At 42.7% G+C, this 26,051-nt stretch overlaps 1 protein-coding gene across 2 annotated transcripts in view; it reads left to right on the forward strand.

Annotated features, from left to right (window-relative positions):
• LOC127682917 (myomegalin-like) overlaps positions 1–26,051 on the forward strand; it is a 177,305-nt gene that overhangs the window by 81,903 nt on the left and 69,351 nt on the right. Inside the window, exons 6-9 of one of the 2 annotated variants that reach the window (XM_052179661.1) lie at positions 716–839; positions 1,026–1,201; positions 1,489–1,606; positions 25,345–25,476. In XM_052179661.1, the coding sequence (XP_052035621.1) occupies positions 716–839; positions 1,026–1,201; positions 1,489–1,606; positions 25,345–25,476 (550 nt within the window). Of the gene's footprint in view, positions 1–715; positions 840–1,025; positions 1,202–1,488; positions 1,607–16,408; positions 18,153–25,344; positions 25,477–26,051 lie in introns of those variants that run through there. The other variant, XM_052179659.1, reaches the window with a different exon arrangement.

The following is a 26,051-nucleotide window of genomic DNA, read 5'->3' on the forward strand; positions in this document are numbered from 1 at the left end:
CACAAAATGACTTAAAACACAAACAAAACCTAACCGGAATTAAGATAATTCAGCACCTGATTTGGCCTCCAAATTTCTAATTCTCAGATATCCAAGGACAGCTGTTGTTCACTATAAATAAACTGCTGATACCTTATACCCTCCATGCCGGTGCCTGAACAGCCATTCCTAAGGATATCAGAGAAGTCACATACAGCCAAAACCTGAGTGTTTGTAGATTGCATGTCTCTTCTCTGCCTGGGACCATGAGCACTGGATGGAACTGTTTAGAAGCGGCCCGGATTCAGGGAAGGTCCTCTGTGCAATCCTGGTTATAAAGGAAGGCATTTCCATAGACATGGATGTCATATCCTGGCAACCTAAATGGAATGAACATTTAAAAACCCAAACAGCAAGGACGCTGGTAAATCCCTCTAGGAGAGCTGTTAAATAGGGAAGTCTGTGACTGTGGTCCTGGCTGACTCCTTGCCTTCCCCAGGAGCTCCTCCTCTTGAAGTTATAGCAGTCATGGAGTCTCCGGGCAGCAGGCATACCTCCCTAGACAGACAGCAAAGAAGCTGGAGGTCCTAAACGGTCAGATGAAAAGGCTGGGCAGCGTGGTTCCTGGGAACAGTGCAGAACACGTGTTTCTCTTTCTTCTCCCTGGTCCAAGAGATCCGAGTCTGCAGATGAGGTTTGGTGTCTGCTCTAATTAGCAAATGCCATGCCGTTGTAGGGCCGACGTGGAGGATCTCAACAGCCAGAATGAGGCAGAGCTCCGGCGCCAGGTTGAAGAAGAACAGCAGGAGACAGAACACGTCTATGAGCTCTTAGAGAACAAGATCCAACTGCTGCAGGAGGTGAGGGGAGGCCACCGACCCACAGAGGCAAGGCCAGGGGTCCCCTAAAGCCTCTTCCGGGCCACTCTATCTTTCTGGCCTGTCCTCTCTTGCTTCTCTAGTCTACTAGATGTCCCTGTGTTTTAGAGCTCCTGACTTGGGTGGGACCTACTACCGCTCAGCTTCCCTGCCTTTTTTTTTTTTCAGGAATCCAGGCTTGCAAAGAATGAAGCCACACAGATGGAGACTGCGGTGGAGGCAGAGAAGGGGTGTAATCTGGAGCTCTCGGAGAGGCAGAAGGATGCCGCCAAGAACAGGGAAGATGTATCGGGAGACCAGGTGAAGCCCGACCAACATTCAGAGGCACTGGCTCAGAGGGACAGGTAGGTGGTTTTGGTGGTCTTCTTTTCCTGGGCTATCTTTTTCGTGCTCCCCAAGTCAGAGGAGCACGTTATATATAGCCACACTTTTATAACCCTTTTAGTACAGATAGTGGGGTTTCTTCCCTTTCTAAGATGTCTCTCTGGACCAGATTTCCTATTAAGGTTGGCTCTTTAGTGGTATCCAGTAGGAAAGCTCACTGGTTTGTTGCAGGAGCCAGTGTAGAATCAGGTAAATAACAGTGGTTGAATGGTTGCAAAAAGAGACTCCTTTTATTTCTTTGGCCCAGGAGAATTGAAGAGCTGAAGCAGAGCTTGGCTGCCCAGGAGAGGCTTGTGGAACAGCTGTCTCATGAGAAACAACAACTGTTACATCTGCTGGAGAGACCGGGCAGCATGGAGGTGCAGGTAAGGTTCGGCTGGGTGGCCTGGGCACCAGCTTGGTGGGTTCTTGAGCACCATGTTGTTACTGATCAGTACACAGCAAATCACCACACACTCACGGCTTACAACACAGCATATATCTTTATCTTGTGAGGTTTTGTGTCAGGAAGCCAGATGTGGCTCAGCTGGGTCTCATTTAAGGTCCTTTAAGTCTGGAATCTAGGTATGACCTGGGTTTCTTATCTCGAGGCCAACCTTGGGAAGGATGTGTGTCTAAGGCTCCGTGCGTATTTCTGTAGGGCAGTGGCAATCACAGCCTAGAGTAAAGACTGTTGCTTCTATATCTCCTGGCCTCTTGTAGAGGGCCCGGCTGACTAGGACAAGCCCACCTTTTCATTAATTTAAAGTCAACTGATTATGGGGCTGGAGAGAGGGCTCAGCAGCTGGGAGTGCTCACTGCTCTTTAGACCAGACTTTGGTTCCCAGCACCCATGTCAGGCAGCTCACAACCACCTGTGGCTCTGGCTTCAGGACTGCAGAACTCCTTTGGCCTCTGTGAGCACATGCTCTAACGTGCTCATCCCCTCCCCCACCACACCACACACTCAGATTCACACACACACACACACACATAACAAAAAATAAATGAATGTTTTTAAAGCCAATCAATGAGGAATCTACATTATATTCGGAAATTCTGCTCACTTCTATCATGGACTGTAGCCCAATTGTGCAGTGGCATTCCACTGTGCTTGCTGCAGTGTGGTTTAGAAGCCAATCTTTCACTATAGCACTGCAAGCAGGCAGAAACTATACAAAGGGATAGATACCAGGGAATTACGTGGAAAACTTTAGAAGTCTCTCATCGGGCTGGAGAGATGGCTCAGCGGTTAAGAGCACTGACTACTCTTCCGAAGGTCCTGAGTTCAAATCCCAGCAACCACATAGTGGCTCACAACCATCCCTAATGAGATCTGATTCCCTCTTCCGGAGTGTCTGAAGACAGATATAGTGTATAATAAATAAATAAATCTTTTAAAAAATTCTCTCATCAATGCTGAGAAAAAATGAATTCTCTCATCAATGCTGAGTGGTTTCTAGCTGCTACAAATAATGTGCTCTTAAAATAAGCTTTACTGTAAAGAAAAAACTTTCAAATAAATAAAAACATTACATATCAACACTAATTAAACCCAAAGTTTATACTTAATGAAACTATATAGAATTGGAATTAGCATTCAAAATGAAAGTGTGAAGCTTCCTAAATTTTACACTTTCTGGGCTAAATACATTTTATGCATTTATCCATCACCCAAACCCAAATTATCCACGACAGAACTGAAACTAGAAAAAGAGTTAGCTTCATAGCCTCATTATAACTCATGCCATCACCAGCCTTCAGCTCTTCTCTTCCCATTATATCTGGCCTTTCCTGTTCTAATTTCTTCCTGTTACACTGATCCCATATACCTATACATATATATGTACATATATGTATACATGTATATATACATATACACATGCAAATATACATATATATATATTTATATATAATTATTGGCTAGATTCCACATATTTGAAAGGATAAGTGGTTTATGAATTTCTGAGATTTCTGTGACCTCACTTAATATTATACATTATTCATTCATTTTTTTGCAATATTTTAAACTTCATTTTTGTTGGAGCTGAGTAGTAATCCATTGTATATGGTGTGTAGGTGTGTGTGTGTGTGTGTGTGCGTGTGCAAATTTGATTACCCATTCTTCTGTTGATGTACAGCTAAGATGATTCCAATTCTTTGCCATAGTGACTAAAGCAGCAATAAACCAGGGTGTAAATTTCTCAGTGGTGGGGTACCGGGCTCTCTGGGATGTGCCCAGGAGTGAAATAACTGGGCCATATGGTAGTTCTATTTTTAACCTTTGGGGAAATCTCTAAACTGATATCCGCGGTGACTGTATTAATTTACAACCCCACTAATAGTAAATACAGGTTTCTGTCTCTCCACGTCTTCTCCAGCCTTTGCTGTTAGATTTGTTGATGACAGCCATCTGACAGGGTGAGGCACCATCTGACCACAGTTTTAATTTGCATTTTCCTGATGGCTAGGGAGATTGAACATTTTTGAAACAGTCATTAGGCATTTGTCTGTCTGTCTATCTGCCTCCCTTTCTTTCCTCTCTCTCTCTCTCTCTCTCTCTCTCTCTCTCTCTCTCTCTCTCTCTCTCTCTCTCTCTCTGTTAATTTGCTCATGTATTGATTAGTAGTTTTATTTCCTTGGTCTGGTATTGAATTTCTGAAGATTTTCCCACCCTGTGGGCTGTCTGTCACCTCTGCCGATTGCTTCCTTTGCTGAACAGATGTTTTATTTTCATGTTGCTCCATCTGTTGATATTTAGGGTTAGTTCCTGTGCTGTTGCTGTTCTTTTTTTTCAAATGTTCTTGAAGCTGGAAATATGGCTGAATGGTTAAGAGCACTGACTGCTCTTTCATAGGACCCAAGTTCAATTCCCAGCACCTGTGTGGTGGCTTAACAATCATTTCAGTTCCACAAGGGATCCAGCGCCCTCTTCTGGCCTCCATGGATACTTCACATACATACACACACACAGACATAATATACAGGTAAACACTCACAAAGTAAAGAGAAATAAATCTCAAAAAAAATTAGAAAGTTTTTGCCTATTTCAATATGTTGAAGAGTGCCCCCATAGTTTCTTCTAAAGGTTTCAGTGTTTTAGGTTTTCAATTGAGGTCCTTGATCTATTCTTAATTGATTTTTTTTATATGAAAGGTAAGTATATAATTTAATTCTGCAGGTGAAAATGCAGGTTGCCAGTACCATTTGTTGACTAGGTCATCTTTTTTCCTAACTAGTTTTTGCCTCTTCTGTCAAAAATCAAGTAAGCACAGATTTGCCATTTTAGTTATGGGTTATCTAATCCACTCCATTGTTGAGCTGTCTCTTTTCCTGCTGGGGCCAGACTGTCTTTGTCACTATTGCCCTATGGTATAATTTGAGGTCGAGTACTGAAATATCATTGCTATTGATTGATCTTATTCCTTAGGGTTGCTTAATTGTGCTTCTATATAAACTCTACATTTATTTTTTTCTAAACCTGTTAGATATAACTTGGAAGTTTTAATAGCTATTGGGTCAATTCTGTATGTTAATTTTGGTGGTATAGACATTATCATAATATTAACTCTATCCAGGAACATGAAATATTTTCCAATATCTAATATCTCCTGTGATTTCCTTTTTTTCAATAACTTGAAAATTCCATTTCAGAGGTCTTTTACTACATTTTTTTTCTAAATACCCACTTTCTAAGGGGGCAGTGAATGGAATAATTTTCCAAATTCTTTTTCAGGGACTAAACTTTATAATAAGCCACTGGGTTTTCTTTTCTTTTCCTTTTAAATATTGATTTTTACATCTTGCAATTTTCCTGTGTTAATTAGGTCCAGGAGTTTTGTAATAGACTGTTAAGTAAAGAATGATGTCATCTGCAAATAGGGATAGTTTGCCTTCTTCCTGGTCTATTAGTGTTTCTTTTATGTCTTTCTCTTGTTCAACTCCCGAAGCTAAGACTCTGAGCATGTTTGACCTGCATATTATTTAGAAGCAAATCCTGCCCTTCAGTGCTTCAAAGGCATGGCAGCTACACAAAGGTATAGACAGACACCAGAGCATTATGGGGACAGTCTTAAAATTCTCACAGCAAAGGCTTTGACTACCTGGAACATAGAATGTGGTTTTGATATTGAAGAGCACACCTCTACTATGGAGAAAATTACTGCAACATCAACTACATTGTTGTCCTTGGAAGTGATCACAGACCTGGAGCCCTTCCTCCATTTGACCTTCAATTTAGTAAAGCCAAACTTTGTAAATGAGCCCTAAAATGTATCTATGTATCAGCAACACAGACGATTTCTGGATATTTTCATAATTTTACATTGTTCTTAGGCTAATAAAACACAAAATATGCATTTTTCTGGAGCCGGCCATCCAGTGCAGGTGAAGCACTGCTCTCTCCTCTCTCTTTCTTCCCGTGGTCCAGACCTGGGTGACTAGGCCTCAGCCCTCGTGCCCAGACTTGTCCCTCATTTAGTTCTGGAGAACATTTGGCTGAGGTGGGTGATGTAGAAGACAACTTGAAGGGCACAGAGTTCCACTCTAAGTCACAGTCTCCACCGGAAACTCCTGCTAAGTTACATCGGAGGGCAGGTTGGGATCTTATAGGCTATCAGTGGTTTCCAGATGCTCTAAAGCCAGGTCTAGGCCATGGAGACATTCTCACAGACTTACACCGGATCCAGGTACCACTCTCCTAAGACCTGGTTGGAAGTGGGTTCTACACACTAGAAAATCCAGCCTGAAGTATATCTCCACCTAATCACAGAAGACACCCTGCAGGGGGACAAATCCAGATTCAAACCCTTGCCTTAGAGGGTCTGACTAAGACTCTCTGTTGAGGACACAATACAGATCACTGGGAAGTCTTTTCTCAGTGTAGATGGCTGAACGGTGTCAATGTGGTTTATGATCCATGGGCTGGGCTTTCATGTGGATTTGCTTTTGTGCATTTTGAGAGGAGAGATGGCTCTAAGTGGGCTATGAAAAAACATGGAATGGAGCTGCATGGTAGAAGAATGTGTGTGGATTAGTCTATTGGCAAGAGAGCACAGGTCTATCTCAGGCATCTACAGAGGCAGCCAACTCTGGTGATAAGAGAGTAAAGGGCAGACATCAGGATTCTCACCGCAATAGAGGAACCAGTGGAGGGCTTGTGATGTGAATATTATGACGATCAGTGCAGGTCATCTTCTCCCTATTATAGCTGAATTAGATTACAATAAAGAGCTCCATCCTATAGCCCAAGATGATATTGATAATGGAATAGTTGAAGCCAAGGATGTGCCTTTGGATTCTGGATTTTCCCAAGCTCCCAATGCTCCCTAGTCAAAACAAAACAAAACAAAACAAAACAAAACAAAACCACAGTCTCTAGTGTATTTAATCTATACTGGACCAGTTGTGGCTGTTTTCTGCCCATTTTGCTACACTCTTAAAGATGCTAATTGCTGTTTTGAGTAATTCAACATCTGGAGTTAGAAGGAGTCCCATGCTATGCTCTGCGATTCTTTGTTGCTTTTACAGAGGATTGACTCCCTACCATGAGGAAAGAAATGATCTTTTGAAAGCTTTTGTGATTGATACTGTAGAGGATGTATTAAAAATCTACAGTTATGGCAATCTGCTTTGGTTATGACAGTCTGCCTTCTGCCCTTCCCTTGAGGAAGATGAGTAACACTTTAAGTAGGTCAGGTTTGTTTGGCATACCGTGGGACAGTCAATGGTGAGTGTACAAAGTCTGAAGCTACAGGAGAATCTATGAGCCATTTCTTTTGAAGAATGTAAGAATTCTAAAAATAAAGTAACTTTAAAGATTAAAAGCTTGTAGATTCCTGTAAAACATGTATTTGAAGTTACACATTAAAAATTACAAACTTAAAGTATGTTTTTTATGTTAAATTTATGGAAACCTAAGTATTTCCCTAATCAGTAAAGGGCACCTCTATTTATTACCTAGAACAATTATGTAGCTTGAATGTCTAGTTTGTAACACTAGTGATGGGGACTGGCTGGGTATCAGTTTTTACATCAGACCTTAAAAGCAACAGATTGTTATTTCAAAATGACAAAGTCGCTTGTATTCTACTCTAAAGGGCTGCTTAGAACAAGACTACACAGTATCCATGGCACACGGCATCAGCATCTGGGCGAAAGTGAATTAAATCCCATAATGTGGACCACCTTGGTGGCCTACCGTGGCTGTGCTGTCGGTTTTGAATGAATGACTCTACTAAGAATATAGTAAGCAAAGTAAAAGAATCAATAGATGTAGTGGATAGAGAACAAAACACCATCCAATTAATCGAGCACTCGAAGCATCCAGCATAAGTCCATTTTGGTGACAAACACCATGACTAAATGCAACGTGGGAGAGAGGGGGTTAATTTAATCTTACAACTCTTACAACTTCACTGAAGGAAGTTGAGGCAGGAATCTGCAGGCAGGAACTAAAGCAGAGGCCATGGAGGAGTGCTGATTATTGGTTTGCTCATCATGACTTGCTCAGCTTGCTTTCTTATAGACCCCAGGACTAAGTGCCCATAGGTAGCACCACCCATGATGGGCTGGGCCCTCCAATATTATCATTAACTAAGAAAATGCCCTGGCAGACTTCCCTGCAGGCCACTCTTCTAGTGACATTTTCTCAGTTGAGATTCTCTCTTCCCAGATGTGTCTAGATTTGGTGCCCTGCTCAGTCATGCTAGAGTTTCTAAACAAAGGCCCTGGGCAGAGCAGACCAGTCTCTCTAGGGATGTGCTTCCAAGCTCCATTTTTAGAGGACAAACAATCGTAATCTCTGTTGAAGTGGTTTTCTTCTAGCTGGTCTCAGACCCAGTATCCATCACACCCTCAGCTGCTTACTCTCTCTTCCTACTACAGAGTTGTGCCCAGGAATGGAAGCTTTGGAGGAGACAAAGAAGGGCTTCCTCTCTTTGAGCTTACAGTCAATAAACTTAAATAGTGTTAACTGACCAGTATTTACATATTGCATTACTTCATGCTAAGACAGGTACTTCTGAGGCTGGAGTGATGGTGCAGCAGTTAAGAGCACTGACTGCTCTTCTAAAGGTCCTGAGTTCAATTCCCAGCAACCACATGGTGGCTCACAACTATCTGTAATGGGATCCGATGCCCTCTTCTGGCACACAGGTGTACATGCAAATAAATAGAGCACTCATATGCATAAAATAAAATTAAAAAATAAATTAAAAAGACAGATGCTTCTGCAGCTTACTATTTGATTACATTAATCTTCCTAACTTTTTAGCTGTTTTTCCTTTCTGTCCCATGACAGCCATTTAGTAAAATTATTTACCACAATGTTTATGAACTTTTATTAGATAATCTATTAACTTTATCCAAAGATTTTATAATTCTATAGATGTGGCAAGCCAGGATGGCATCCCTCCATGTTTGCCTCTAGTCCTTCTGAGTGTTCATTCAGAGCTGCAGCTTGGAGCCAGGGTACTGAGGGGCTGCACCTCACCCACCTTGTTTTTCCCTGGGCAGTTGGGAAAGTTAAGACAGTTAACAGAGCCCCTTTCTTTTACCCAGTGAAGGGAGCAATAGTCACAGGGAAAATCTGATAGCTGTTCCAGCTATTGATATTTTTTTCTTACAGAACAGGAGATGCTTCCAAAGCTTTTAAAAGAAACTAGAACCAGGAGCTGTGGAAGCAAGGAAATCGTGTACTTGCAAACAGAGGTTGGAAAGAATTCTTGCTTTGTATTTTCCCCATATTTTCTCTAATGACAGATAAGCAAAACGAAGGTACGTGGTTTCATCGTGGACACAGAGCAGCAGACTTGGGGAGGGGTGCACACTGATCAAACAGGACCTTCGCACTGGATCTGCCGGCTGCTCGAGCTTTTACATTCACGCCTCTTTTGCACTAATGTAAACAGCACTGCTTACTGTCAGGCTCATTTCCTAAAATAGTAAACATTCCAGTGTTTCCATGGAGAGATCTGACGTGGCAGCTAATGCAAGAATGTGTTCTGAATGCTCACAGAGGAGAAGGAAACCCTTACAGGGATTCGTAACTTAGGCAACACCAGACAACTTCATATAAGGAGGTTTGGGGTTTTTGGTGGTTTGTTTTTTGTTTTTTTGGTTTTTTTTTTTTAGTTCCTTGTGTTAAGCTGATGAATGCTGAAGTGGAGACTCACATATAAACCCTTACTCAGCATTACCTGCTCCCAGTCGTAACCCTCATTAGTAACAGGGCTCAAGAGTAGGAGCTCGGCAAAAGCAGCCATGGCTTTGATACTCCTTAGAGCTGCAGAGGGTAGAGAGGGGGGTTCCAGGTCTTCAGCAGGATGTACATGGAATGATGCTGAGGGCTCTGACACTTGAAGAGGAACACAGAATGTGAGGGATAGTCCTTGTCTTTCAGAAGTTATCGCCTAAGAAAATCACCAAAGCAGGGAAAATGTAAGGCAACACAGAAAGGAGCAACATTGTGGACTGCGGAGAGCAGTCAAGAGTCTGGTCTGTAAAGCCATGAAAATGACTTAAGTAAATGGAGACAAAAGGGGACAGCACTGGTTCATTCACTCACTCAGTGACTGTTCGCTTATATCTAGAAAGATGCGGATCTAACTGCTGTCTTAGACCATTTATGCTGCTGTAACAAAAAGCTACACTGGGTAGCTTAAAAACAGGACAAACTTATTTCCCTTGGTTAGGAAAGCTAAGATACATGACTGCAATCTGTAGACAGACCAGAAGAAGTCTCCTGCTTTTAAGCCGAGTTTCCCAATGTTTCATCAGTTATGGGAAGTACTGTTGTTTCTTATTTCTAGCACTCAGAGGCCATGCACTGGTTTGTGTGTTGTCACAAGCCTAACTTTGTGTGGCTTTTCTTGGACACATCACATTTCTTTGTGTGTTTTTGTTTGTTTCATCTTATATGCCGGAATCATTTGGGGGGCGGGGCAGAGCTTTAAGTAATTAGAACAGTTGGGGCAGTGAAACCCAGTACGGCTGGTTTGGAACATGGGGTTTCCCACTTCTCCTTTCTTTGGAAACTCCCTCCTAAGCCAAAATTAGAAGTTAGAAACAAGACAGCTCTATTGCCACACAGTGGATACAAAGTGACACTGGTTCCAAGAGAAACTGCTCAGACTCTAATACATAAATGGGGAGGGTCCCAGCAACAAACCAAACCAAACCAAATGCTAACACAAGAGTATTTGCTCACCACAGTCCAATCTCTTCTCTCTCTCTCTCTCTCTCTCTCTCTCTTGCCCTCCCTCCCTTTCTCCCTCTCTTCCTCCCTCCTTCTTTTTTCCTTTTTTTTTTTTTTATATAATTTTTTGAGACAGGGTTGCCCCCTTTAGCCCAGGCTGGCCTAGAACTCACAGTGTAACCCTAGGCTAGTTTTCAACCAGTGCCAATCTTCCTGACCCAACCTCATGAATGCTAGGATAGCATGCTGCCATGAATCACCATCCCGGATTGGGGTATAGTTTTTTTTTTTTTAATTCAACATTAATTTTATAGTAGTTTTTTTTATTTTTGCTTTTTGATAGATTTTTTTCATTGACCTATATAACTTCTGACCTTTTTTTCTTTCAAAAAATTATTTTATGTGTATGTGTGTTTTGCCTGCATGTATATTCATGCACTACATGTGTGCAATGCCCATGGAGAGTGGAAGAGAACATCAGATTTCCTGGAACTGGAGTTACAGAAGGTTGTGAGCCATCATGTGGGTGCCAGGAACTGAACCAGGGTCCCTCCAAGAGCAGAAGGTGCTCCTTTTTGGGGGTGGGGGTCATTAAAAATTAACAAAGGTTTTTTTTTGTTTTTTTTTTTTGTTTGTTTGTTTTTTTCCGAGACAGGGTTTCTCAGTATAGCCCTGGTTGTCCTGGAACTCTGTAGACCAGACTGGCCTCGAACTCAGAAATTTGCCTGCCTCTGCCTCCCAGAGTGCTGGGATTACAGATGTGTGCCACCACTGCCTGGCTAACAAAGTATTTTTTATTAGATATTTGCTTTATTTACATTTCAAATGGCAGAGAGTGCTCTTAACACTGAGTCTTATGTCTCCAGCTCTGATAGAACTTCTGATATTTTTACTGAAGTTTTTTATTTCCTGAATCTAATTTAGGGTAGATCTAGCTCGGTGATGTTCAAAGCATAGCTCTCAGGAGACAGCAGCAGCACCAACCACAGCAAGATCTTGGAATTTGTTAGGAATGCAAATTCTCAGGACCCACCCGAGATCTACTGACTGAATACAAACACCAAAGATTTGGTCCTAGCAATCTGATCTGCATTTTCATACTGCCTGCCTACATACACCCTATGTATCTGATGGATACTAAAGTATGAAACTGTTGTTTCTATTTTAAAACTTCATTTTGTGTCAAAAACCAGATGTGACATCAGAGGGTTAACAGAAGCAGGTAGCAAAAGGGGGTATAGCATTGGTGACTGGAGTCATGCTGATAGCAGACGCGCCCCCCACCCCTGTACCCCCCCAACAGTGACAGGCAATTTATGGGGTCAGTACTACTGACAGAAATAAACTTAATTATCTGGGGCTAGCAAGAATGCCCGGCAGGAAACTCTGAAATCTTTTGACTCTTAAGTGTACATACAGACAAACATACATACATACATGTATACATACACACACACACACACACACATTTATATATACACATTTGATGGATGAGGCTGAGCTCCAAGTGCCACACATATACATTTGGTTGATGGAGCAGAGCCCAAGATGCCACACTCTTTCTTTTCTCTGGCAATTTATACCTTCTTAGATAAAAGTTCTTTTTAAAATTACTTCACAGATAAAATGTTACACAAAAGGGAAGATACAGAAGGATGTTGATAGTAAGTTCAAAGTAACGTTTCATTCTATAAGCACATTATAAGTTCAGAGCAACAGTTTCACATGGCTTAGCTTTGTTGTAGTGCATACATATGACTTCATCCTTTGACCTGACCTAGAGTGTTTTTTCTGGATCACAGATTTGTTTCAAGCTTGCTTTCTAGTCCTAGTGCCATTAGCCATGATGCATGAAGGTTTACAGAGCTCTCTTTGCACCTTTATTCTATAGAGGGCTTGAAATTACTTGTATACATTTAGGAATTCTATAAAATCATCAGGAATTATGAAATCAATTTATCTATACAGCACTACTATATGAAAGTACATCTTCATATTGACTCTGCAGGAAATTTGCTCAATAGGGTGGGCTGGTGCCCAGGAATCAGTAGACTATGTAATAGTGACAGCAAAGGCATATCACAGCAAGAAGCAACTGGGATCAAGTCTCTGGTGACCTTGCATCTCAGAGCTCACCCACCACAGCCATGTAAAATGGTGGGCCGTCTCCAGAAAACTTATTCACATGTCTTAGTCTTTCCTAGATAGGTTCTGACAATATTGTTCATTAGGAATCAAAGGACCAGACAGATGTAAGTGACTTAACCTAAGATTAGTCATCTAAGTAGTAACTACTAAGTGGTTAAGTGCTTATGAATGTGTCCATTGGTAATTTTAATTATTTGTTTCTTTTTTGGAGATAGGGTTTTAATGTAGTCAAGGCTAGCCTCCAATTCACTATGTAGCTGAGGATTGCCTTGAACTCCTCATCTTACTGTCTCTATCTCCTCCTGCTAGGATTATAGGCATGAGGCTCCCCACCCAGCTTGTTATTGAACAAACTACTGATAGCCCATTGATAATGTACTTAGAACTGCATACTAGGAAACACACTCTCGAATTTTCTATTCTGTGCCTGCTGTAAATCTTAGAAATAATCATCCTATATTAAAATATCACAAAAATCTTTGGTCTCACCTTAATGTCATACATTGCTTCAGTCATAAATGTATGAGATGCACATGTATATGAAATCGTTTTCTAAATTTCATATTAAACAAGAACAAGAAATTAAAATTTGTGATTGGGCCACTTATAGAATATCTTCCAAACTGTATTTTATCTTCTCAATTTTCAAAGCTATTCTGTGCTAAAGAGATTTTTTTCTGTTAAAAAGTTTAAAAATGAGCTGGAGAGATCAGTGATTGAGAGCACTGGCTACTCTTCCAGAGATTCTGAGTTCAATTCCCAGCAACCACATGTTGGCTCACAGCCATCTGCAATGGGATCTGATACTCTCTTCTGGTGTGTCTGAAGACAGCTGCAATGTACTCATATACATAAAATAAATAATTCCTTTTAAAAAATTTAAAAATATTTAGGCAATGCATAGCTGGAAAAATATATCCTTTTCATTTTAATACCATATACTAACATCAAATCTACAACTAGGTGCTCAATGTCATGAGCTTTAGAGCCTGCCTGCACAAACTCATGTATCCGTCATTCAAGACACGGCACAGAAACTCTTTACTGCCCCCAGAAAACTGTCTCCGTCCTCTGTCTTAGTTAGGGCTGCTATTGCTGTGATAAAACACCATGACCAAAAGCAAACTGGAGAGGAAAGGGTTTACTTGGCTTATACTTCCTCACCTCTGTTCATCACTAAAGGAAGTCAGGACAGGAACCTGAAGGCAGAAACTGATGCAGAGGCCATGGAGGAGTGCTGCTTACTGGCTCATTCCCCACGGTGTGCTCAGCCAGCTTTCGTTCGTTCATTCGTTCGTTCATTCGTTCATTCATTCATTCATTCATTCGTTCATTCGTTCATTCATTCATTCCTTTCTTTTTCATTAATTTATTTATTCATTCTACATACCAATCTGGACCCTCACCCCTCCTGTCCTCCCAGTTCCGCCCTTACAAATCCCTCCCCCCACTATCCCCTCCTTTTCTTCTCAGAGAAGGGGAAGACCCCCTTGGGTACCACCCACCCCGGCACATCAAGTAGTAGTAGGACTAAGCGCATCTCCCCCACTGAGGCCCAACAAGGCAGTCCAGTTAGGGGAAGGGATCCAATGGCAGGCAACAGAGTCAGAGACGGTCTCTCCTCTGATTGTTAGGGCTCCCAAATGAAGACCAAGGTGCAGATGCTACACATGTGTAGGAGGCCTAGGCCCAGCCCCTGCATGCTCTGTTTCATCTCTGTGAGCCCTATGGGGCCAGGTTAGTTGACTCTGTAGGTCTTCTTGTGGTGTCCGTGACCCCTCACAATAGTTCAAGTCTATCCTCCACTCTTCCAACAGCAGGATGGCCAGCCCATAATGAGCTGGTCCCTCACCCATTAATCACTAAGAACATGCTCTAGAGCAGTGGTTCTCAACCTTCCTAATGCTGTGACCCTTTAATACATTTCCTCATGTTGTGGTGACCCCCAAACATAAAATTATTTTTGTAATTTTCTAATGTACAAAATTATAAAACTGTAATTTTGGTGCCAATACAAATCATAATGTTAAATATCTGTGTTTTCTGATGGTCTTGGGCTATCCCTGTTAAAGAGTCATTTGACCCCCAAAGGATCATAGCCCACGGGCTTGTCTATGGCTAGATCTTATGGAGGCATTTCCTCTTGAGGATACCTTCTCTCTGATAACTCTAGATTGTACCAAGTTGATATAAGCCAGCACATTTTTCTTTGAAATTAATTTTTCACTCTTTCATCCTTAAATTGTTCCTGGCCTCTACCACAATAGATGTATTCTTCCTTTTTTTTTTTTTTTTAATTTCAAAGGATTGAAAGAATCACATTTCACTCTAAATGTTTTGTTTGTATATGGCTTTTTTCATTACCACGTTTTTGAGATCCATGCATGACACACACACATCAGAGCCAATTCTTTTTCATTGCTGGATAGTGTTGCCCAGCTGTGTAAGAGCGTGTTTATCCTGCCTTGTTTAAGACAGGATCTCCCTATGAAGCCCTGACTGGCTTAGAGCTTGAAATGTAGACTCAAGTTCACAGAGATCTGCCTGTCTATGCTTTCCAAGTGCTGGGATTACAGATATGTGCCACCAAGCCTGGCATCCTACCTTTTTTAAAGAAACATTCTTGCCAGGCAGTGGTGGTGCACGCCTCTAATCCCAGCACTTGGGAGGCAGAGGCAGGTGGATTTCTGAGTTCAAGACCAGCCTGGTCTACAGACAGGGCTATACAGAGAAACCCTGTCTTGAAAAAACAAAACAACAACAACAACAACAACAAAAAAGATCAAAATGATGGAAAATGAACATAGATATCCATTTTATTCTCCAGATATAACCATTATTATTAATTTGTGTATTCCTACTTGAACCTTTGTTCATATTAAGTTGCCCATACTGTTGTGATCATAAAAAGAGAAAGAGGTGTAAGGATATGTTCTACGGCAGTGTGGGGTAAGGGGGTGCCTCAGCGGGCCCATGCCAATGCATTCTTTCCCCTGAGGGACCAGACACACAGCGGTATAGCATAGAATAGAGTTTATTCAGGGCATGGGATGGGAGTTAAGGGGGTAGTAGAGGCAGAGAAAGGCAGAGAGAGGGAGAGAGTAGAGAAGTGGAGGTGGGCCATGACCACGTGGAGACGGGGGAGGGGAGGAGAGCCCAGACTTAACTGTATAGCTGTAAAACCAGGCACTAACTATGCCAGTGAATTTCCAGCCCTAATTCTGAAGTTCTTAAATCGAAAACCCTTTCAATGAAGTGTCTGTCTCCCCTCTTCCATTTCCAATCTACCAGACCCTAAAAGAGAATTCGTGATAATCTCCTCCCAGGAGGCCTGAAGCTTGACAAAGCCCATTCTTTGTCTTGTTGTCTTTAAAATCTTGATCATCAAATGCAATCACAGGGTGTTTACTGGACTCGTAGGTGCCTGCATTGTATACTGTCCATTCCCCACCCGCCACTCCATAAAAGGAACTAGGCCTGCTACACACATCACCCGACACTGATAGAAACACCAGTCTCTTATATCAGTTCAGTAGTAGGTAAGGTCCAAGCTTAGCTTGGCCTCGGCAAAACTTTCAACCTGCCTCCTCTACTTATCAGGCTCTCCCTAACCATCTCTACAGCCTGGGCCCTTCTGACTCCAGAATCAGACAGAGTTAGGAGAGGAGGTGGGGCGGCGGCAGAAGGCGGTGGCGCAGCGGTACCTAGTGGCACCGCCAGGCCACATCCAGTGTACGTGGCACTGGCCATTGACAGACAGGGAGGGGACTGGGCTTTCTCCTCCCTGGGAGGAGCCTCAAGGCATCCAGCAGAGGAGGGAGAGTCCTTGAAAGGATCAGGGTGTGTATTTGGTGAGATCCTATCTGTGTAAAGCAGCCAGGCGTTGGCTTTATATCTCACTTTCCATTCTCCACTCGGAGCAAAGTCCGCTTTACCGGGCTAGCAGGAGAGACTGGATTGAAGGCGAGGGGAGGTACTCGCCAGGCCGCATGCGCGGAGCCACAGCGGTCGGACTACAACTCCCAGAGGAGTCCTGGGGAGGACGCCTATCCCGGCGCCATCTTGAAATCTGATGCTTCATCTCCCGGGCTTTGCGTCAGCTCCAAGCCGACTCTACAGTCCCAGAGCCTAGCCTGCCCGTCCGGGAGGACGTAGAGGACAAGGCGGCCCGCGGGAGAGACAGCTGTGGGGACTCTGGCAGCGACCTCGCGCAGCTTGTGCCCTGTCACTCAGCATCCCTGTCGGTGTTGCGCTCGCGCCCGCCCCCTGCCCGAGGGGCGGGGCTGGTCTTGTGGTACCCAGAGTCTGCGCGTGCTGAGGTGTGCCCCTGCCCAGTGAGGACCTGGGACTGGGCCATGCCAGACCCAGACCATCAAGGTGGGAAGAGGACCGCATCCCAGAGGCGGTGAGCAACCCGCAGCTGTGGCTGCTACGGAGAAGTTCCGCACCCTCCAGGAGTGAAGATGAAAGAGATTTGCAGGATCTGTGCCCGGGAGCTGTGTGGAAACCAGCGGCGCTGGATCTTCCATACCGCGTCCAAGCTCAACCTCCAGGTTCTGCTTTCGCACGTCCTAGGCAAAGATGTCTCTCGTGATGGCAAAGCCGAGTTTGCTTGCAGCAAGTGTGCTTTCATGCTTGATCGCATCTATCGATTCGATACTGTCATTGCCAGGATCGAAGCCCTTTCTCTTGAGCGCTTACAGAAGCTGCTCCTGGAAAAGGATCGCCTCAAGTTCTGCATTGCCAGTATGTATCGGAAGAATAATGATGACTCTGGCGAGGAGAACAAGGCGGGGAGTGGGACGGTAGACATTTCCGGCTTGCCTGATATGAGGTACGCTGCACTGCTCCAAGAAGACTTTGCCTATTCAGGGTTTGAGTGTTGGGTAGAAAATGAGGATCAGATTAACGACTCACACAGCTGTCATGCTTCCGAAGGGCCAGGAAACCGACCCAGGAGATGCCGTGGTTGTGCAGCTTTGCGGGTTGCAGATTCCGACTATGAAGCCATTTGTAAGGTGCCTCGAAAAGTGGCCAGAAGTATTTCTTATGCCCCCTCTAGCAGGTGGTCTACCAGCATTTGCACTGAAGAGCCGGCATTGTCAGAGGTTGGGCCACCAGACTTACCAAGCACAAAAGTACCCCCGGATGGAGAAAGCATGGAGGAAGGGACACCAGGTTCCTCTGTGGAATCTCTGGATGCTAGTGTCCAGGCTAGTCCTCCACAACAGAAAGACGAGGAAACAGAGAGAAGCGCGAAAGAACTTGTAAAGTGTGACTACTGTTCTGATGACCAGGCTCCACAGCATTTGTGTAACCACAAACTGGAGCTAGCTCTTAGCATGATTAAAGGTCTTGATTATAAGCCCATTCAAAGTCCCAGAGGGAGCAAGCTTCCTATTCCAGTGAAATCCATCCTACCTGGAGCCAAGCCTGGCCAGATCTTGACAAATGGAGTTAGTTCCAGTTTCCTTAACAGGCCTTTGAAGCCTCTTTACAGGACACCTGTGAGTTATCCTTGGGAGATTTCGGACCTACAGGAGCTGTGGGATGATGTCTGTGATGAGTATTTGCCGATCGGGTTCCAGGTATACACAATGGCTACCTATAGTGCCTTTCTGATGACTGTCCACAGGTTTCCCATGGTTTGTTTAGCTCTAGGATAATAGCGGGCTAGGCTTGAAAATAATTTAACTGTTGAGGCTATTTCAGCTATGCATTTTGCTTGTGCCCCTTAGTAAATGTGATTTAGGCTTACATAAATTACTTTTCAGTAAACTGCTTAAACAGTATCAGTTTAACAGGTTGGATTGTCAGAGTTGTATGTAACAAAAGATAGGCAGAAAGAAGACATTTTGTCTCCTTTTTGACACTAGAAGCCATCCCTCACACCTTCCCTTAATTTTTGCTGGTTTTTGTTTTTAGATTTGTGGATGATCTTCTTCCACTGTCTTTCTGTAAGAGAGTTAGGTTCCAAGCAAGTTCTCCCTGGAGCTTTTAAGCTTTTCATCCTCCAGAGGCCTCAAATGCTTAGTGTATAGAGCAAAACCTATTAATCCATCAGGAAAGCATTAGAAAGAACACCTGGGCAGTATTTGTTATGATTAACTGTCATCTGAGAGCCAATGGTGACTTGTTCATGGAAGATACTTAGGGATTCAAATGTTGTCACTCATGAAGTTAAGCTGAAATTGCACAGGCAGCCTTTCTACTGAGCCCTGCTAGAAGGTATTTGTTATTAAGGAAGGATTCACTCACCCTACTCTTGACTTTCTTAATGACTGGAGAATGGCAGTTGAACTCAATTTAAGCTGTTCATGTCCACCCAACTGATTTCCCAGTGCCCTTTGCAACCCAGCTATTTACGGGGGCTGGCAGATCTCCCTAATTTCTACAGCAACACTAAATGCTAGGTTCAGTTAACATTCATTGTGTAGAGGTACCACTCACTGCTAAGGTGGACAGACAATCTAAGTCACTGGGGAAGCTTAGTCCTCAGACAACAGGGGTCCAGAAACTTCCAGTCTGGTAATGAATGAAGTTGAGATTCCAATTGACATTTCTGAGGCATACTTAGGCTGTTATGTAAACTTTGTATACCAATAAGAACTTTAGCAAAAACTACAAGAAATGTTTTTTAAATTTATGCAAAATTATCAGAAACAGCACATATAAAAGTGTTATTAAAAGGTAAAAAAAAAAAAATCAGTACTTTAATTTGTGCAAAATGTTAAGCATTATATATGCCCAGCACTTGGGTACTTCTTCTTTTCAATGGATCCTCACTGTTATATTTGGCTTGAACAGTGTTTCTGTGACCAGACATAGATACTACAATTGTATACTCATATAAATCTCATTTAATATCTAAAACTAGGTTGGTCACAGTGGAAACTAAGTTATTTTCTTCTCTCAACCATGGCCAATACTGCAGCAAGTTGAAGACCTGAAGATTCTACGGACAACAAGATTTTGTTTACTCCATATTTAATTGAAAAAAAATCTTTTGGTATTTTGCCTAGACTCAGCCAGTTTTGGAGTTGGGAAGGATTTTCAAGAACACCCCTCATTAAGAATGTTGGAAAGTTTGTTTAAATAAGAGCCTTGCTGAGCCAAAGTTCCCTCATTGGTTTCAGCCAAGACCTTTTAGTTCTGTACCTTTAATTACATTGCCTGAAGCACATCACCTTAACCTAGTCTAAACCAAGAACCCACTTTCTGTATCCAAGGATTCCAGGAAGATTTTCAGGGTTTCTGTAAAGAAAACTGAATAAGTGTGTAAACTATGACAATTGTGCCCTCTGAACAAGTCCCTTTGTTACAGTGACTGACTGCTAGAGCTTTAAACCAGTGGGGTAGTACCTCCCTGTTGTCACATGACTTCATTCTTTACTGTGTGAAGTGTAAGACATTGGGAGGTGAGCTTCGAGAAAGAGTTTTAATTACTATGTTTTCTCCAATAACTAAAGATGCAGGGAAAAATAGTTATACTGAGTTCAAAGTGTTTGTAAACAAAATACCTATTTTATTCTGGATATTAATCTAATTGGTTAAGTCAGATTGATCTTTAATCTCCTTATGGTGTTCAGTAAAACCACAGCCAGATGGGACAAGGGCAGACCAGCATTTGTCAGTTTCTCTAAGCACATGTATGGAGAATAATAAATGCAGGGTTTGGGTAATTTTCTTTTTGGCTGGTAGATACAAAAGCCTTGAAAGCAAAAATTTTCCTACAATAGGAAGGAAACCTGGCTGACCATTCTGTTAGTCATTTTGATTCTTTTGTTTAATCTTCCACTTAACCCTTTGTGTATTAACTACCAGCCTGAAGATTCTTCCTGAGAGTTTTGCTTCTCTTCCAACCCCACGCCCACTTCTCCTTCCTTTTATTGAGGTAAACAGCCACTGTGTATTTGTCTTGCTTACTGATATATGCAAATTACTTATTTGCCTTCTGCAGACTTTACAGATCCTCAGATTATCTGCTGGAAGGTTTGAGGTCTTGTTCTGGGTAGTAATTTCTTTCTTTATTGTCCTGCCCTGAGAGAAAAACTATGATGGGGGGAGGGGTGTGGTCTCTTAGTAAACAGCAAATCACAAAGAGCTCTGAGATATCAGGCTCCTTTGTATCTAAATTCAAAGAGCACACCTTTGCTTCAAACCTTATGTCAAGGTCTGCTTTTGGGGGACTGTGGTGAATTTGTCCCACTTATACCTTAGTCATTTATTTAGGCAGATGCTTTGGAAAATGTAGACATTAGAAAATAGTCATAGGCTGGGCCTTTAATTTTATGCTAGCTGATGGTTCTTGTTTGTCTCTGATGATTAACAGCAGGATAGAAAATGATAGCAGTTTGAGATATGTGACTCACTATTGTCAGGATAAGAACATGCCAGGAAAATGCTGTTGATCTAGAGGTAAAAACACTGCTTTTTAGCCTTGTGCAGCACTGGCCTGCACTCTGCTCTCCTTTTCAGACTGATAAAGCATCCATACCAACTCTGACTTGAAAAGGATTCATCTGAAAGGACATCGTGCTTAGGTCATGGTCTTAGAAGCCAAGCATCTGGGAGTGACCCTGATGCTACTAAACAAAGGACCACTGACCTCCGGCTCTGTAGATTGTCTGGGATCCCATAAGCCTCTGTGCTTGGTACTTTACAAGAACTTAGTACACATTCCTGACCCAGAGGAACTTAGTAAGTGCCCTTCAGGTGTCTCTCAAAGGGCATTTTCTCTACAATAAAAGGATAAGTTATGAAGAAAGTAGAAATGAAGACCTCTCATGTTTTAAGTAAGTCATTTACAGAATCTGAAGTTCCCATGACTCAGGCTGAGATGGTTCACATGAGAGACAGATTCCTTGCCTGTGGCATTCTTCAATTTTAAAGTTGCCACTTATATGCCCTTGTGTTTATGTATGTGTAGGTAGAGAAATGACGTATATGTGAATATAAACATGTATGTATATATACACATATACAAGTAAATGGTCTTGCTTCTAAGACAGCTGCTGAAGTATTAGAACATTGGATAGGGAAGCAGGAGTCAGGCCTGGTTTAATTTGGTTTTGTTTTTATTGGTCTTAGTCATTAAGCACAAGCCTTTGATCCCTAAAATGTTCCTAACTTTATGGGGAGCCCTGGGTTTATAGGAATAAAAGCTGCATCACCAGCTGCAATTTAGTTTTCCCTGGATAATTCTTGCCTTTCTTTGTGTGTGATTTGAATAGCTTAGCTTACCTTTTATAGCTTTCCATTTCCTTGTATGTGATATGGAATTGGGGCGGCTGGCCAGTTTGTTGCTCCCTTCAGAACTCTGAGGACTCTGATTTAAAGTGAATAAATAGCACTGTCTTCCTGCCATTTTAACGTGGAAGCTGTTCCCTGATCCCCAGCACTGGAGATTAGGGCCTGGGCCTGCAGTCTTGAACACACTAGGTAAACATACCTTTTAGCTCAGCACTTTCTCCAGCCCCGGAGTTGTGTCTTCAGTTGTGCTTGCTGTGGGTGGGATTCCAAATTTGTAGCATAACATTACTGGAGAGTGATTTTACACCGAGGAAACAAAAAGCCAGGTCTCGTAGACCCTGCTTTTCCATTGAATCACTGACAGTTTTATTTGTCCTTTAGAATCGTAAGTGTATCTCTTGTGGTATGTGTGTGACATAATCCACATTGCTTAAGGGAGACTTCTTGTATTCGCCACAACAAATGTCTCACATATTTCTGGGAGTCATCCCCCTTGCTTCTCCAGCTCCAGTTGTCTGGGGCAATGGCACAAGGCTGTGCCACACCCATCCACGCATCTCTTCCTCTGCTATCTTTATAATCCAGCCACCTTTCACCTGTATTCTGGTTGATCTCTCTTCTGCTGGGTAACTGTCCGTCACCACTGAGCAGCTGCAGTGAGCTTCTAAAAACTTAAATATGATTGCTCTTCTGTTAGAAAACACCACAGTTAGGCCTGGGGACATAGTTGCACAAGGCCTTGGGTTTTAGATCCAGCAGCACCAAAACCAAAATGTTAGTACATAAAATACTGCAGACAGGTCTTATTCAGTTTAGATGAATCCAGCTTGATTATCCTTGCTCTACAGGAGGCTAAGACCTGGGCTGGGCCTCCCTTCCTGCTGGATCCCATTACCCTCCCCTTTCTCCAACGTGTTCTCACAAGGCCCGCCACCAGCCTGGGCCCCACCTTTCACACTCGAAATGTGACTAGCAAAAGTTGAAATGTCTTCTGAGTATAAAATAGACCTCAAATTTCAAATACTGAAAAATCTTATTTTTATATTGACCACATTTGTAATGTTTTAAATGTTTTAGAAATATTTCCTTAGACAATTTGCCAAAACTAAGTTCACTTTTTTTTTTTTTTAACTTTTATTCAGTGAAGCTATGAGAGAATGAAAAATTACCTAGGTGGCTCACAGTGGTTTTCCCCTGGCATGTGCCCTTTCCTTTCCCAGGCTCACTTTGCATCAGCTTTTCCATCTGCCTGGCTTGGTTTCTGTTTCTTTTAGAATAACTGGCTACTTTCCCTTCAGATGTCCATTCAGATACTGTCTCAGGAAGAACCTCTCTCTAGTTCGAGAAACATTCTTTCTAGTTGATAGAAAGTAACAGTGATCAATTCTCTGCGTGATTTCCTGTGTTACTGCATAGAGATCATCAAGTTGACAGCACAGTAGCCACCAAACCCAAGCTGTGCCGATTCTTCAAGAGAAGTTGCTTTGTCCTATGCAGTATCCTTTCTCCAGCATAATATCTGCCACTTAGTGCTCAGCACATCTGTGTCCAGGGAGTAGATGAAGGTGACCGTGCTTAGTGGTGAGCGGGAGGCATAACTGGAGTCAAAGGGCCCATTTCACTCCTGTTCCTTGTCAAAGCAAGCATTGAAGTCCAGCTTCTGGAGGATGCTGTCAGAAGTCTCCGTGCTTTTGTGAGTCATCCCATCAACTTTCAGAACTCAGGGATAGTTTCCATTTCCTGCCTTTTGTGGATGTTTGAGACTATGTCTCAATACCTCTTTGATCGCCTTACCTTTTAATTTTAAGATTTTGTTTTATCAGTTCATTTAGCGGGCATAAAGTAGCCTTTTAATGAGCTGTGGGCTTATAAAGGTAATAAAACATTCTTGTTTGTACCTGTTTTTCTTGAATTCATTGCACCCTTTTAATTCTTAGCAATGATTTAAAACTGGGTGCAGTGATGCAGGCTTGTAATCTTAGCAGTTAAGAAACTAAAGCTGGATTCTGGGGTTTGAGGGCAGGCCAGGATTATGAGACCCTGTCTCAAAACAAAAACAAAACAAGAAAAAAAAAACCCCAAACAAAAATGTTTTCCCAATGTGAGTTGTTAGTTATAAGAGTACATTGCTTATAAAAGTAACAAAGTCGATATTTTGTATCCATTTACCCTGCCGTTCCTCCAGTTTGCCTAGAACATTCTTCCCTACTCATCCTAGCCAGCGTCAAAGCTCTCTCTCATCCTTTGTAGATCTAAATCAATTTCATGTCTGTCAAGAGCCTTTTTTATATAACCTGTCAAAATGAATAGTCTTCTGGTATTAGAAGATTTGCTTCCTCAATAAACCAAGACTGATGGGAGCCAGAACGAAGTATTTGCCTGTAGAGCTCTCGCCACCGGCAGTGCTCTATTTTATAGTGTTAGAAACACAGTGGTAACCAGCACTGGGGGAACAGAACTCCTCACTCCCTCTGCTCAGTCCCTTGCAGGAAGGTATTTAAAGTCAGCCGTAACCCCAGGCTCTGGAAGGTCGGAAGTTTGAAAGGCCAGGAAAAAGAAAAACGTGACTAGCACAGCTTTACTTTTTCTAAGGAGGAAGGGAGGGGCTGGCAGAGGAGGGAGGATTTGATGCCTGGAATTCCTTAGGTACCCACTGTCTTAGCTCCCTGTGACCTTCAGGTGGAGTTTGATAGAGGTCACCCAATGCTCTTTAAGACTGAGCATGCTTAGAAAGTACACTGCCGTCCAGACTGTCATGGTTATGTTTTTATGTTTACTCTTCCCCTTCATTTTTAATAATTTTGGTTTATGGAGACAATGTTTAAAAAAGTACGAACCCCCACTCCACCCCCACCCGCACGCTTTCTCACCCAGACTTACAGAGTGCTGCTATTTTTGTTACATTTTGCCTATTTACTACCGCTCTGTGTCTGGGTACATTTTTTTAAAAAAAACTTCTAAACAAGTCATTTACTCTAGATACATCCACATGTATTTCTTAAGGACAAGGACATTCCTTATCAACTGTAGCACAAACTAAGGAAATTCGGTGATCAGAAATGCTGTTCTCTAATGTATGACCCATATCAAAAAATAAAGTTTGCCAGGTTTCCCAGCAACACAAATAGGGATGTTGTAGGACAGGTAATTGGAATATGACTTTGATCCTTTGATACCTTCATTAATCTCCTGGTTAAACATAGAATGAAACAAATATTTGGTTGTAGTCCTGTTCTTTATTGAGTCCACACTTGACTCTAAAGTCTGAGCTACTTGCTTTACCTAACAAAGTAGCATTTGTGTGAATGGGTGGGGAATGTCAAGGGCGGGAGGGAAGGAACTGGACTGGATGGTGGTGAAGTGGCACTCACAGCACAAAGCTGGACTGTCTTCAGGAAGTCACCTGATCATTTGTGCCCCAACTATGGTTTCCACCTTTCTGAAAGAGGAGGCCCAGTCCGAACATGAAAATCAGACACTTGTTGGCCGCATTTCCTCAGCCAGCTTGTCTTCCCTGTTGCCTTCTAGCCTGTGCCTAAAGGGTTACCCACACAACAGAAGCTGGACTTAAACGAGACTCCGTCAACGCAGTCATCTGTGTCTGACTCCCAACTGGCAGAACTCCAGGACAAGATCCAGCAAACAGAGGCCACCAACAAGGTAGGTCAGGACTGGTTCTAGTCCATCTTCATCGTCCTGAGTCCACGGGCTACAGCCTGGGAGAGGAGTGCTGGGCCAGCCCCAGTTCTCCACCAATGGCTCATTTAGATGTATAGTTCTACACTTTTATCTGTATTTCCTTTCTTGTATATGTGAGTTGCATGTATCCCAGTAGAGGTGTGTGTGTGTGTGTGTGTGTGTGTGTGTTTGCACGCATACTAGATCAGTCTCAGGTATTGTTCCTCGGGAGGAATCTACCTTGGGGTATTTTTGGAGATCATCTTTCACTAGGACCCAGGGCTTAAAAATTAGGCTAGCCAGAGATCCGTCTGTTTCCACACTCCCAGAGCTAGGATTATAAGCACACAGCTCCAAGCCTGGCTTTTTATGTGGCTGCTGGGGATTCAACTCAGGTCCTCATAGCTTGCCCAGCCCTTCTCTTTGATTCTTATTAGGATTTTAGCTTGCTCCATACATACCAAATGTTCTGATGTCTTTTGGGAATGAGATCAGATCTTCCATATAGACTTTAACTCTACAGTAAGACTCTGACGCAGGAAGTTTGTGCTTTAAAC

Source organism: Apodemus sylvaticus, chromosome 4 (genome assembly GCF_947179515.1).
Source record: "Apodemus sylvaticus chromosome 4, mApoSyl1.1, whole genome shotgun sequence".
Lineage (NCBI taxonomy): Eukaryota > Metazoa > Chordata > Mammalia > Rodentia > Muridae > Apodemus > Apodemus sylvaticus.